Source organism: Cygnus atratus, chromosome 14 (genome assembly GCF_013377495.2).
Source record: "Cygnus atratus isolate AKBS03 ecotype Queensland, Australia chromosome 14, CAtr_DNAZoo_HiC_assembly, whole genome shotgun sequence".
NCBI lineage: Eukaryota > Metazoa > Chordata > Aves > Anseriformes > Anatidae > Cygnus > Cygnus atratus.
In genome coordinates this window covers 341,100-354,447 of record NC_066375.1, presented here as the reverse complement: position 1 = coordinate 354,447, position 13,348 = coordinate 341,100, and the positions used below count along the sequence as shown (strand labels likewise).

At 43.1% G+C, this 13,348-nt stretch overlaps 1 protein-coding gene across 1 annotated transcript in view; it reads left to right on the top strand.

The window, feature by feature from the left end:
- STK32A (serine/threonine kinase 32A) overlaps positions 1–13,348 on the top strand; it is a 34,982-nt gene that overhangs the window by 17,563 nt on the left and 4,071 nt on the right. The window contains exons 6-8 of the mRNA XM_035560709.1: positions 5,063–5,152; positions 8,765–8,862; positions 10,772–10,888. Coding sequence (XP_035416602.1) covers positions 5,063–5,152; positions 8,765–8,862; positions 10,772–10,888 — 305 coding nt within the window. The remainder of the gene's footprint in view (positions 1–5,062; positions 5,153–8,764; positions 8,863–10,771; positions 10,889–13,348) is intronic.

Here is a 13,348-nt window from a genome sequence, read left to right as displayed (position 1 = left end):
GGAGCTGGGCTTGTTCAGCCTGGAGAAGAGGAGGCTCAGGGGCGACCTTATCGCTCTCTACAGTTGCCTTAAAGGAAGCTGTAGTGAGGTGGGGGTTGGTCTGTTCTCCCACGTGCCTGGTGACAGGACGAGGGGGAATGGGCGAAAGTTGCGACAGGGGAGTTTTAGGTTGGATGTTAGGAAGTACTTCTTTACTGAAAGGGTTATTAAGCATTGGAACGGGCTGCCCAGGGAAGTGGTGGAGTCACCATCCCTGGAGGTCTTTAAAAGACGTTTAGATGTAGAGCTTAGTGATATGGTTTAGTGGAGTACTTAGTGTTAGGTCGGAGGTTGGACTCGATGATCTTGAGGTCTCTTCCAACCTAGAAATCTGTGTCTGTAGAGAAGCTGCACCTGTGTGCACACCCGTGCTATGAGCTGCCAGACTCGCAGTTTGGATGTGCCTGCACTAGGGTACATTTTGCACGCTGACCATGGCTAATTTGGCATAAGGGTGAGGGGGGCTCCAGTGCTTTACACACTGTGCACCTATCACTGAAGAGACACGGGCAGGAACAATGGATGTGATAGTCTTTTTAGGTGGTATCACAAACTGTACTTCGTTCCCCAAATTTTCCCAGCTAGATCAGATACTTGCAGCAGGCAAACTTGTATCACTGTTCCCACATAACAAATATTTAGGCCCAATTGTAAAGATTTCCTTAAATGTTTCATAGTATCCAGACAAAATAACAGGTGCTCGTTACCGAAGCATCAACTTTTAGCCATATGAAGGTGATGTCATTCTACTTAAGAAATTAAACAACAGTGAATTTCTAGCTGCTGAAGCTAATGTCTGAGGTAAGTATTGTCATAGCATCTCCATCAGTAAGAGCCACTTTCATTTGTTCTCTGTGCTAAAGGAAACAACAGCAATTCAGCCACCCCCTGTTATTACAGAGGAGGGTGATGAGTCTGCAAAACTCAAAATACAACACTTCTGACGGTTTTGATAATGAGTCCAGCTCTGTCAGGAGCAAACAAGTTCAGTGCCTTAAGAGAAAATGTATGAGGTCAGGAAGAAGAAAAGACTATCAGCATTTAATCAGAAGAATTAGGCTAAACTAACCCACAAGGTTCAAAGAAATTCACTTCAGTGAAGTCAGCCTTGTATTGATTGCCCATACTGCTGTACATGATTAGTCAGACACAGACACAGATTTCTAGGTTGGAAGAGACCTCAAGATCATCGAGTCCAACCTCCGACCTAACACTAAGTACTCCACTAAACCATATCACTAAGCTGTACATCTAAACGTCTTTTAAAGACCTCCAGGGATGGCGACTCCACCACCTCCCTGGGCAGCCCGTTCCAATGCTTAATAACCCTTTCGGTAAAGAAGTACTTCCTAACATCCAACCTAAAACTCCCCTGTCGCAACTTTCGCCCATTCCCCCTCGTCCTGTCACCAGGCACGTGGGAGAACAGACCAACCCCCACCTCACTACAGCTTCCTTTAAGGTAACTGTAGAGAGCGATAAGGTCGCCCCTGAGCCTCCTCTTCTCCAGGCTGAACAAGCCCAGCTCCCTCAGCCGCTCCTCGTAAGACTTGTTCTCCAGACCCCTCACCAGCTTGGTCGCCCTTCTCTGGACTCGCTCGAGCACGTCCATGTCCTTCCTGTAGCGAGGGGCCCAAAACTGAACACAGTACTCGAGGTGTGGCCTCACCAGAGCCGAGTACAGGGGGACAATCACCTCCCTAGACCTGCTGGCCACACTGCTTCTTATACAGGCCAGGATGCTGTTGGCCTTCTTGGCCACCTGAGCACACTGCTGGCTCATATTCAGCCGACTATCAACCAATACTCCCAGGTCCTTCTCGGCCAGGCAGCTTTCCAGCCACTCATCTCCCAGCCTGTAGCTCTGCTTGGGGTTGTTGCGCCCCAGGTGCAGGACCCGGCACTTGGCCTTGTTGAACTTCATACAGTTGACCTCAGCCCATCGCTCCAGCCTATCCAGATCCTCCTGCAGAGCCTTCCTGCCCTCGAGCAGATCGACACACGCACTTAGCTTGGTGTCATCTGCAAACTTACTGAGGGTGCACTGGACGCCCTCATCCAGATCATCGATAAAGATATTAAAGAGGACCGGCCCCAGTACCGAGCCCTGGGGGACACCACTTGTGACCAGCCTCCAACCAGATTTGACTCCATTCACCACAACTCTCTGGGCCCGGCTATCCAGCCAGTTTCTAACCCAGCGAAGCGTACGCCAGTCCAAGCCCCGAGCAGCCAGTTTCTTGAGGAGAATGTTGTGGGGAACGGTGTCAAAAGCCTTACTGAGGTCAAGGTAAACCACATCCACAGCCCTTCCCTCATCCACCAAGCGCGTCACTTTGTCATAGAAGGAGATCAGGTTCGTCAAGCAGGACCTGCCTTTCATAAACCCATGCTGACTGGGCCTGATCGCCTGCTCGCCCTGCAAGTGCCGCGTGATGACCCTCAAGATAATCTGCTCCATGAGCTTCCCTGGCACTGAGGTCAAACTGACAGGCCTATAGTTACCCGGGTCTGCCCTCCGGCCCTTCTTATAGATGGGCGTCACATTGGCTAGCCGCCAGTCAACTGGGACCTCCCCCGATAGCCAGGACTGCCGATAAATGATGGAAAGCGGCTCGGCCAGCTCCTCCGCCAGTTCTTTCAGTACCCTCGGGTGCATCCCATCCGGCCCCATCGACTTGCGCACATCCAAGCTCCTTAGCAGGTCGCCAACCATTTCCTCATGAATAGCAAAGGCCACATCCTGCTCCCCATCCCCTTCCGCCAGCTCAGGGCACTGGGTATCCAGAGAACAACCGGTAGTCTGATCACTGATATGAGTTTAGGGAATAAGCAGTAATAAATTAAGTGCTTGCAAACAAACAAACAACAAAAACACCAAGTAAAAGAGCAGACAAGAGCTAGAAGGATGTATTTCCTTTCGTATCCCTGCAAATCACATCCACTCTTTTTGTTTCCTTTTCAGCTTGTAAGCAGCAGTTGTGCATATTGCACCAGTGATAACAGAAAACATTCCTACCCTACAAGGGGATATTAGTGATTTCTTGTGCAAGAATCTTTTGCTTGTTGTAATATATATTTTGTTCCATTCTAAAGACATCCTCAAAGGAGGAAAAATGAGAGGTGCTTAGTACCTGGGATCAACAAACAGCAAGTAGCTAGAAAGCCACTGCTAACACTACTTGGAAACACTGGAAAATCCTCTCTAAATGCAAACATCATTAAAATAAGCTGACTTGTGCCAGGAGGCAGAAAGCAATATCAGTGCACCAACAGGTGTGGATAAAGTTCATCTTGCTGGATTTCTTACTTGTCTTTTCAAGAGGATGAGGCTTGCTAGTTCCCACAGAATAGGCCATGTCAGGTAGTTATCTTTAGCTCAGCTTTGAAAAGGCTGAAGTTGTGCTTTTGAAAGACACTAGTTGCTCACAATAAAACATGCTTCCCATGGAAACATTGGGAACAGGGTGCTGTGCTTTGAGCAGCCTTGATGAAGGCTGTGCAGACAAAGCACGTTGTAGCAGTCTCATGTGGTTTTGCTGCTGCGACCTATTCCATGTCTTCCATTCCTCCCTTTCCTGGGCACAGGCTTAGCACTTGCTGCTCCCCTAGGTTCCAGCCCTCAGCTCACTGGGAGCCACTCCTGAGGCAGGTCCTCACCCTGCACGAGCCAGAGTCACCAGCCTGGGATGCAGTCAGGGAGCCCCATTCTGTCTAGCAGGACACCAGGCCTCCTGAACAGCATAAGCTGATACTTCAAGGATTTTTTTTTTCCTCCAGGTGGTGCCTATTTTATAGCTACTATACTAAAGTTACTGTATTAAAACATAAGCATTGGTGAATTTACATTTACAAACTACAAATGAGAATGTTTTGTCTCCTATAGTTTTGTAATACTTCCTACTTCATTTCTTTCTTCTGACATTACACTCAGACTGCACATCTCTGACCTTTTATGCTGGTCACCCTCTTATATTTGCAGCAGATAAATGCCTACCTGCTAAAGTTCTCTGTGCTTGCAGATGCGTATTGCACAAAGTACATAGCGCAAAGCGAGGAAGTGCTAACTGACCAGAAACCCAGGACTTCTGTTTCCCATATGGGCTTTTCCACATTGTACTGCAATCCCACTTTCCCATCAAGGGCATAAATAGGTGATGTTCAAGACAATGTTGCGTGGTTGTCACCATTCAGTTGTGCTACTGTGCTAGTACTTCCATGTCCTTTCACAGACCAAACCAAAACCACAGTAAGTCTCTGCCTGAAAGTTAGATTTTGTTTTCAAGCCTGCAGCAACTGTTTCCATTATTCATGCATTAAAGGTCACTTGGTTCTATGAACAGAAGAGGATGTTGATTCTTAAACTACTCTGAAGTGATCACTGAAAAGACTACAAATATGGTATATAATGTCTATAAAACCGTTTTTCCTCTCTTCATCTTCCAACCACTTACAGTTTAAAACAGGTTAGAATCTGAGCTCAGGAAAAAAAAGTCTCCCAGCAGCACTGAAATGAAGCTATGAAGCTAAGGCTAGAAATAAATGAGAATGGTTGGGAAATTCCCTTTAGAATGACCTTCATCAGAAGAGACCTTTTGGTAGCATATCATTTTATACCAGCACAGAACTCATGAGATTATAAGAAATCAAGATATAACATAGGCTAAAAATATCACATACTTATTGCTCAAAAATATCAGGGATTTAAAAAAAAAGTTGACATTTTTCGGTAAGAAGAGATAAGTTCCCTTTTCCCAAAATTTTGTAAAAAACAATCATTATTAAGTGACTAGTTAGACAATTCCAATCTTTGCTCTCCAGAGCAAAATAAGGGGATACTTCATCTAACAAGATACATCTGTAAGCAACCTGTAAGCTGAAATATTTTCTGTAACTTCTGGCACAAGAACTTTTTTTTCTGGAAATACCTTTCCATGGAGTATTTTACTGTAAGTTTCTGATTCAAGGCTATTTCTTGTGTAAGATTAAAACAAATCTGCTCACGCATTAACCTCTCTTTCAGGACACGTGCACATCACTGATTTCAATATTGCCACGATGCTGACTAAAGAAATGCAAGTTTTCACAATTGCCGGCACAAAGCCATATATGGGTAAGAACTGATTAAAATTACATGTTCTTGTATTTTATGGGCCATTTTTTTTTACATGTTCTTCCCATTTTATGGGCCTGATTTGTCAACTGTGGTGGGATACAACTGAAGTCCTTTGTGATGTAAGTTTGAATTCTTGTTCCTGGTATGTAACAAAAGACACATCTGTGTGACGTGAGAAACTACCTAGCTAGTGCTGCAGAGGATCCCACACACACACCCCCCTATGCAGCTGGAGAAGGTGTGGCAGGCAACAACTTCACACAGCAGAACAAAGCAAGCCTATTGCAAACACTAATTTTAGCAGCATTGTACCATGCTGTACAGCTTAGTTTTGATGATAAATTAAGATAGTTACATGCCTGGGATCTCAGAGCATGTCACAAGCAGTGCCAAGTCATGAAATAGTAGAATCATAGAATCATTCAAGTTGGAAAAGACCTTCAAGATCATCTGGTCCAACCATCAGCCTACTCCCAATCTCACCCACTAAACCATGTCCCTAAGCACCACATCCAACCCTTCCTAGAATACCCCCAGGGACGGTGACACCACCACTTCCCTGGGCAAACCATTTATTTCCACAGATCTCTTTTTCTTTCTGTGTGTGATGAAACACTCTTACTACCCTTGAGAAAGGAAGTGAAGCACAAAGGCTTGTACTGATTTAGTGAGGGACTGAATACAAGCCTTACACTGCTGCATCACTAGCTCATAATTTGCATTTTATATAAGCTAGCTGCTTTAAAAACTAGTTTCATCCTGTGCTTAGGAGTGGTGAGGGGATGGGGACTTGCTGTTCCCATGTGCCAGACACCAGCAGAGCAATGTGTGGGGGGCTGCAGAGCACAGTGGTGAGGGACAAAGCCCCATCTGCACAAAGGAGGCACAGCTGGTGCAAATGTGGCCACCACATCATGGAGATAAATGCTGAGCCTATATTTCAGTCTTTCTGAAAGCCTCTCCCATCGTCCCTCTATTGTTGATATGGGAATTGGCTGTCCCAAGCAAGTCCCAACAGGGTTCTGCAGGGCCATGGAGGCAGCCACCTGTGGCGCATGGAGCTAGCGCTCTCACTGTGGGAGCTGGGCACCAGCCTCCAGGTCCCCACAGAGCTGAGTAGCCAGGTTGGTTGTTATGGTTACAAGCCATCCTTTTCCTCTTCTTTCTTTGATTTCTAAAAATTGCATTTTTTATGAAGCTTTTAACCTCCAGGCAATGGCATGGAGCTAGTTCCAGGCAGGAAAACTGCTCTGGCAGCTGTAGGGGTGCACAAAGGGATGTCCTCTGGGGCAAGGTGGCTCTGGAGCAGTCAATCACTCCACTGCTGCAGTGGGCCAGGTGTAGGAAAAATTTTTGTGAGCAGATCAGTACACGTGCAGGGAAGAAAGACACACAGTCCTTGCTCCCTGAGCAGACTTTGTTTCCCTACTACTCAAAAAAAAATTCCTTCGTATTCTTTTCCCCTTTAGAATAGGAGTACGAAAGCCTTACTCAGGCTTACTTACTAGTCAGACCAGGGAAGTTGGCTATTCAGGCAGTAAAAGACCTACTGGATACTTACCACACAAGCACAGCTGATAAACATAAAGCAGAACACCATGGACCTACCTGGGATGAATCAAGGCTGAAGCATGCAGGAAACAAACTGCAGAGAAATGTCCCGAGTGAATGCAAAAAGAGCTCTTGTGCAAACATCACACATAAAAGTCTTCATATTAGGTAAAGCATGAGTGTGACATTCCTAAGTGAAACAAAACCACTCAGAAGGATTTCTATACAGCTAACGCTAAATACAAAACAAAAAGCTTTCTTACAGAGTAAGACCATCTGCCAGACCTAAATATCAAGACCTCCATACAGCTACTGTAAAGCCAGACCCCTGAGGGAAGGGGAGGAACCCAGCATTCTCCTTTTTATCATAAGGACCAAAGTGACCTCTCACCTTTGCATCACCTGGTGCAATCATCTTAAAAGGGAAAACATGCACAAAAGGAAATCACTGCTCCCTGGTTTTGCTTTCATTTTATTTAGAGCAGTTCTTGCCTCCCTTCTTGCTTGCAAAATAAACCACAGTATTTTTTTCCCTTCATCTCAAGAGGGAAATTTATTACCTAAGGAAGAGAGGGAGTATTTCAGCCTGTGCCTCCGCTCACTTCATATTAGCATGGTAACTTCCTCCTAAAAGGCTGTGGTACTTAGGCTTCATTCAGTTAAAATTTGCTTTTCATCGCCAAGAGTGCAGTTGACACTATGTCTACGTTTATGCTGCATATTAATGCTTCTAAAAAGCTGCTTTCATTCACTGTGTGAGGCTGCATTTAGTTTCTACCAGATGGAAGTACTTTAAATATGAGCAAAGAGAGATGAGTGGGAAGGGAACAGCTTTCAAACATGGACATCTACTAAGCACTAGCTGAAGAGCAGAGAGGCTTTCTGAGGGAAGCAAGAAGATATTCAGTCCAATTTTGTGCCTAGATTCAGAGAATTAGGGTTATTCCTTATTCTGGAGCATATTTACTATGGAGCAATGGGAAAGTGCTGTGGCAGAAAAAGTCAGTTATTCTTCTCTGCCTTTGAGAACAGAGGAGCATTGAGGAGATCCATGTGCTGGGGCTATGGGGAGATCAGATACCACAGGATTGGGAGCATAGCAGCACAGGAAGCACCCTGCACCAGAACAGTGAGAGGTTTTAGTGCTTTATATGATATAAGAAATTAACTGGGTCTGGTAAATCTCTAAGTGGTTATGGGAGTTATATAAAGCATCCTGTAATCAACATAAATTGGATTGTATTTATCATTGTTGAACATTCAAGTCACACTGGAGGTGGCACACCTATTTATCAAGGCCACCCCATCATTTACACACATCAATTAAGTTTTGCAACAGTCCGTTAGGAGTAGAAATCGTTCAGTCCCATTTCATGGGTAGGGAAAGTAAGGCTCAGAGGACCTGAAATGCTTGTTTGGGTTTTAACACAGTAGAAAATATTTCATACAACGCTAATTGTACCTGTAGTTAGGCAGCAGGGTCAAGATTTCAAAGTGTGCCTGTTTCCAGGGCAGGCAAATATCTGGGTTAAACCTCTGTGCTGTCAACTGTGTCAGATGCCATCTCTGCCCTGAAGCACGGTGTTGAGAGCAAAGCAGGTCACAGGATCAGCAGGTGTTCGCATCCAGCTGCAGGGAGCAGCAGCAATGTGCTGCACAGCACTTCTCATGGCGCGGGCTCGGGTGGTTTGCAGGCAGGTGCTTGGTCTTCTCTCTGCTCTTGGTTCCTCAGTATTGCATCGTTCTGCACTGCAAGACTGAGACAGCCATTGTGGAGCCTGACAAAGACCAAAAAATGAACTGATGCAAGGAAGCCATGCTTAAATTTGTGCACCACCTCAGTATTTTGGTAAAGGGCCAATCTACCAGTCACATACCGTTGTTTTGAAGAAAAACACAGAAATGATCAGCAAAGTGGTAAAGGGTAAATGCTAATTTATGTCTTAGGCAGAATAGCGGGGCTGCTCTCTGTGTCACTGGATGAGGTGTTCATTCTGTGTTGCTGATTTCCACTCCAGATTGCAGCAAGGCAAATGATCTCTTTTCTGTATTTCACAGCACCTGAAATGTTTAACTCCACAAAACCTACTGGCTATTCCTTCGCTGTGGACTGGTGGTCATTAGGAATCACTGCCTATGAGCTGCTCAGAGCCCGGGTACGGCGCACACAGCTGCTGTCGCTGTCTGTCCTCTCTTTCCTTAAGCGCTCTCTTGGAAAGGTTCATACCTTGTAACAGGGATGAAAGTTCCAAGCCAAATTCAATGCTTTAAAGTTTATTACAGTATAGGCAGCAGAAACAAAATCTTCATCAGAGCTTTTGTGATCACAGCTAAGAGCTCAGAGAGAAAACACTGCAATACAGAATAGCTCATTGTGACAGTTCCTCACAGTGTCCAAGGACTTCTCAATTGGCACAGACTATTCAAGGAAAGTGGAGCCATCTGATTAATGAGTGAGGAATCCTTAAGTTTGGTCTGTAATAAAGTTGACTCTGAACTCCCATCCTGCAAGAAAAAAAAAATGGAAAAAAAAAATCTTGTTGCTTTTGCGATAAGACTGAGCAGTTTGAGCAAAAGCAAACCACAACATGTAAATTATTAATTAGGTATAATTCATGCCTGTTGTGTCAATGTTCTGCTTCTAACCTAGGTAAGGTTTGGGGGCCTGGTAGAAAATGATTAGGTCAGTGTTTTGGAACTGTTGTGTAAAAAGCTGAATAAAATTATTTAAATTATATTCTTCTAAGCAAAAGGTGGTTTAAAATCTTGAGAGGCTAGAAGACTTCTTTCAGTAAGAGCAAACACTTTTTAAAGAAACCCTACAATCAATCTTTGCAGAAAGACTAAAAATAAGTTTGATAAATATAGAGAACAGATTGTGAGTGATCAAGTTGGTACACATTAAGAGGACATTGTTGTCTGAACTGTTGAGTAACTCTAAAAATGTTAACATAATATGTGAATTTTCTATTTGTAAATTTAAAAAAATTGTAGGACTGTTCATCACATTGATTTTTGACTTGATGGCATTATTTCCAAAGATAGAAGTAGAAGTGCTGTTAAGTATTCAGACATCATGTCACAGCCATGATAAAAGGTATCTTCAGTGGTGGTTACTGTATTGGAAGTGAAAGGAGACCTTGAGGTCCATCTAGTGTCTGCATGTGTTAAGCACAATGCACCTGATTTCATCTCACAATTTGTAGCTATTATTTTAAATGCATTTTTAACAGCATTCCTCTCCCTCCCCCCCACCCGCCCCCCCACCCAAATACTGTAAAAATCTGGGAAATCTGGGAATTAAAAATCTTCCCAAACAGCAACACTCTTTCATTGCACATTGTCTTTTTTGTCTTTTTAAGCAAGACAGAAATTTTGCTGTAGGTAGGAGCTAAACATGGAGGTGACCTGGGCCACCTGTGTACTAGCACTGGTTGCATACTGCCCAGTTCAGACTCAGCTCCCTAAGTGCTCCACTGCGCCCGGGCAGCCCGACTCCATCCCTGCCCGCGTGTGTAACAAAGCAGTCCTGAGGGACAGCTCAGGCTGCTGTCTGCTGTGCCACTGTATTGTAGGTCATTCTGCAGCCTTGTGTCATACCTGGGGCTTGTGGCCTCTCTTGGGGCAGTATTTCTTCGTATGATCTGATAGTTGGCAGAAATCCTGCTTCTTTTTACTTGTGTTATATCCAATGTGAATGAAGAACTGAAAACAGAAGAGCATTTTACAGGAATATTGGGAATGCTTTAATGGCAGCACTATATTATAAAATCCTTTTTCATAGTCCTTCAAGATACAAATGTTGACAAGGCCAAGTAAACAAAGGCTGGTTAATGACTCTAATTTTTGTTTTGCCTCCTATCTGTCATGCTGTTTAAACATCTAGTTATTATTATTATTGTTCTTCCTGACATTATTATTTTGTTTATTACGGTGAGAGATTTTCAGTGAGGAGTTGGGAAATGTGCAAAGAGATTTTATATGGAGCTACCTTGTTCTAAAAAGATTTCCAAACGAGTTGGAAAAAGATGCATTAAAATGCTTTCCTTGTTGCATTTTTCACAGAGGCCATATCACATTCGCTCCAACACTTCCACAAATGAAATGGCTCATGTGTTCAAGACAGCTACAGTAATGTACCCTGCTGCTTGGTCCAAGGAAATGGTGACACTAATCAAAAAGGTGAGGGCAGCTGTGGAAGCAGAGAGCTTAGGAGCATGGATGTTTTATAGCTGGAAGCCTGCTGGAATGGGTTAAGTCTTTCCACTGGGTACTTTGGCCTTTGTAGTAAATTGTGGGGATTCATTGCAAACTGCATCCAGACCTAGTGTCAGTGACTTTCAGATGGTACTATATGATAAATATCGAGTTTTTTAATATTATAGACACACTAATGTAATAATCAACTAACAGTACTGCTTCCTGGACTAATGGTGATGGAGTTTGTGTTGGCAACTGTGGCTGCTGCTAATGCATCTCTCCTAAGGACACAGGCAGTCTTGATTTCCAAAGGTTCTCCTATAACTTTGTCTGTCGGGAATTATGTAACTTAGAAGTAGATGCTGATATATGTGTCCACAAATTTGGCCCCCCCCCCCAAAATGCATAAAATTTCTGATTTATGAAAAAACGTTTTTGCTAATAATGAAAAGATTTGCAAGAAGTGAAGGCAGTATTGAAATCCTTTGATGTCATGAAGTTTATGCGCCACTGTAATTAGTTTTTAATAAGCTATTATCAAAATTGCTTCAAAATCATTATTGGAATTTTGAAGCTGAAAATCATGTTTGTAGTGAAACTATCTTCAATAAGCAAAACTATTGTTTGTCAGTATCAGACACTGTATGCATACAATGGCAGCAAAGCTGAAGTACTAAACTCTGCTTGACAGTACTAGCTGAAAATTTTGGAAAATGGGTGAATAAGTTTTCTAATTTTCAAATAAGTGTAAGCAATAAAATAGTACTTATCATGTTTTGTTCCAAATAGTATAGAGAAGTGTTATTTTGTCCTCTCTAATGAAATGCTCTCAAACTCTTTAATGGAAACAAGACATCAATTCCTTGCTGAGACAGTAACACAGCATATTTCCAAGACAGAAATTGAAGAATATCTCAATATACTTAAAATTGTATGGAGCTGGAATTTCATTAAGCCTAACAGTAATATAGGTATATTCACTGCAGATATCCTTTGTGTTGTTATTCATTTTTATGTTAGAGGTTTTTCCCTTGGACCACAACATGCTGCAAGCCATACAGGCTCCCTTGTGAATAAATAATGCAATGTCATAATTTAAATTTCCAAGTGTCCTTTGCATCTGCTCTGACATCCATATGTATTATATATGAAGCCAACTAGGGTATTTTCCTGGCTGAAACATCTCCTGTGAAATTTTGTATTTATTAAGGTTCAAAGCAAAATATCATTCCTAGCAGACCTGCATCACTCATGTTAGGACTTAAACACTGAGCTCTGTCAGGAGGAAATGGACTGTGAGTGATGTTATTGTTTGGTCTGTATATACCACACATTCTGCATAGCTTTTGCCTCCCACAACTCAGCTGCAGGCACTAACACTGGATGGGGACTCGAAGGGGTCCAGAAGGTGCAGATTGTCTATTTTTCCTGCATGCTGTACATAGTCAGCAGTTTATGCAATGCTGAATCCTCGACCTTTAAGACAATATTCTATCATTTCCTTCCACACAAGCAATTTCTACAGCACTGTTAAAATAAATAAATAAATAAATCTGAAAATAAGCGGTGTGAATCCATTATTTCACAATGGAGTAATGCATACTAATATTCCATGACTAGAGCTAGAAAACAGGGATAGTTTACTGATATGCTATTAAAATTGGAAAGCAGAAGCAAGAGTTCCTCATTCTGTAACAAATGCTTTTTCTTTTAACCTTGGGCAAATTGTTTAAAGTCACTGTGCCACCTCAGCTCCTGCTCCTAAAATGGTGATAAAAGTCATTCATAAAAATGAGAATAAATGGATTTAAAGATTGTGAGCTACTTGTATATTCTGGTGAAGGTCGAGACAGCCATTGAAAACACCCAGTATTAATGCAGCATTGTTAATCGTGCTTTATTTCCTGGAGCTTTATTCAGCAGAGCCTTCACCATTGTCTTTGGCAGACAAGTAACATTTGAATAGCTTCAGTTTGCTTGTTTGCCCCAATTATCTGTAGCTGATGTGTTTTAACAATTTTAGCAATCTCACCCACTTCGCAGAAGTGACTTGCACTTGTTTGGTTGCTGGTGCCGATCTCCTGGTTGTATGGGGTAAACCGACGGTCTAACCCAAATGGCAGACCTACCCAGGCCTCAAGCTTGTCCTCAGGTACAAATGACAAAGATGTTCTTGAGCACCTCCTTGCCTTTGTAACCACATGCTGTTGCCACTGCACTTCCCTGGGTACCTGAACAGAGTGCAGGGGCAGTAACATTAGCTAGCGAAGGCAAAACTGGTACATTTGTGAAAAAGCAGGTATGGACACACATATACTCAAAAATCTGATCATTGTTTCCCTTCTCTAGCTCTTACCCAGTATAACTTCACCACAGACATTTGTGTGTACCTAATCTTTCATTTCATGTTTTGGGGTCTCATTCTAACCTCTTGCATTTCAC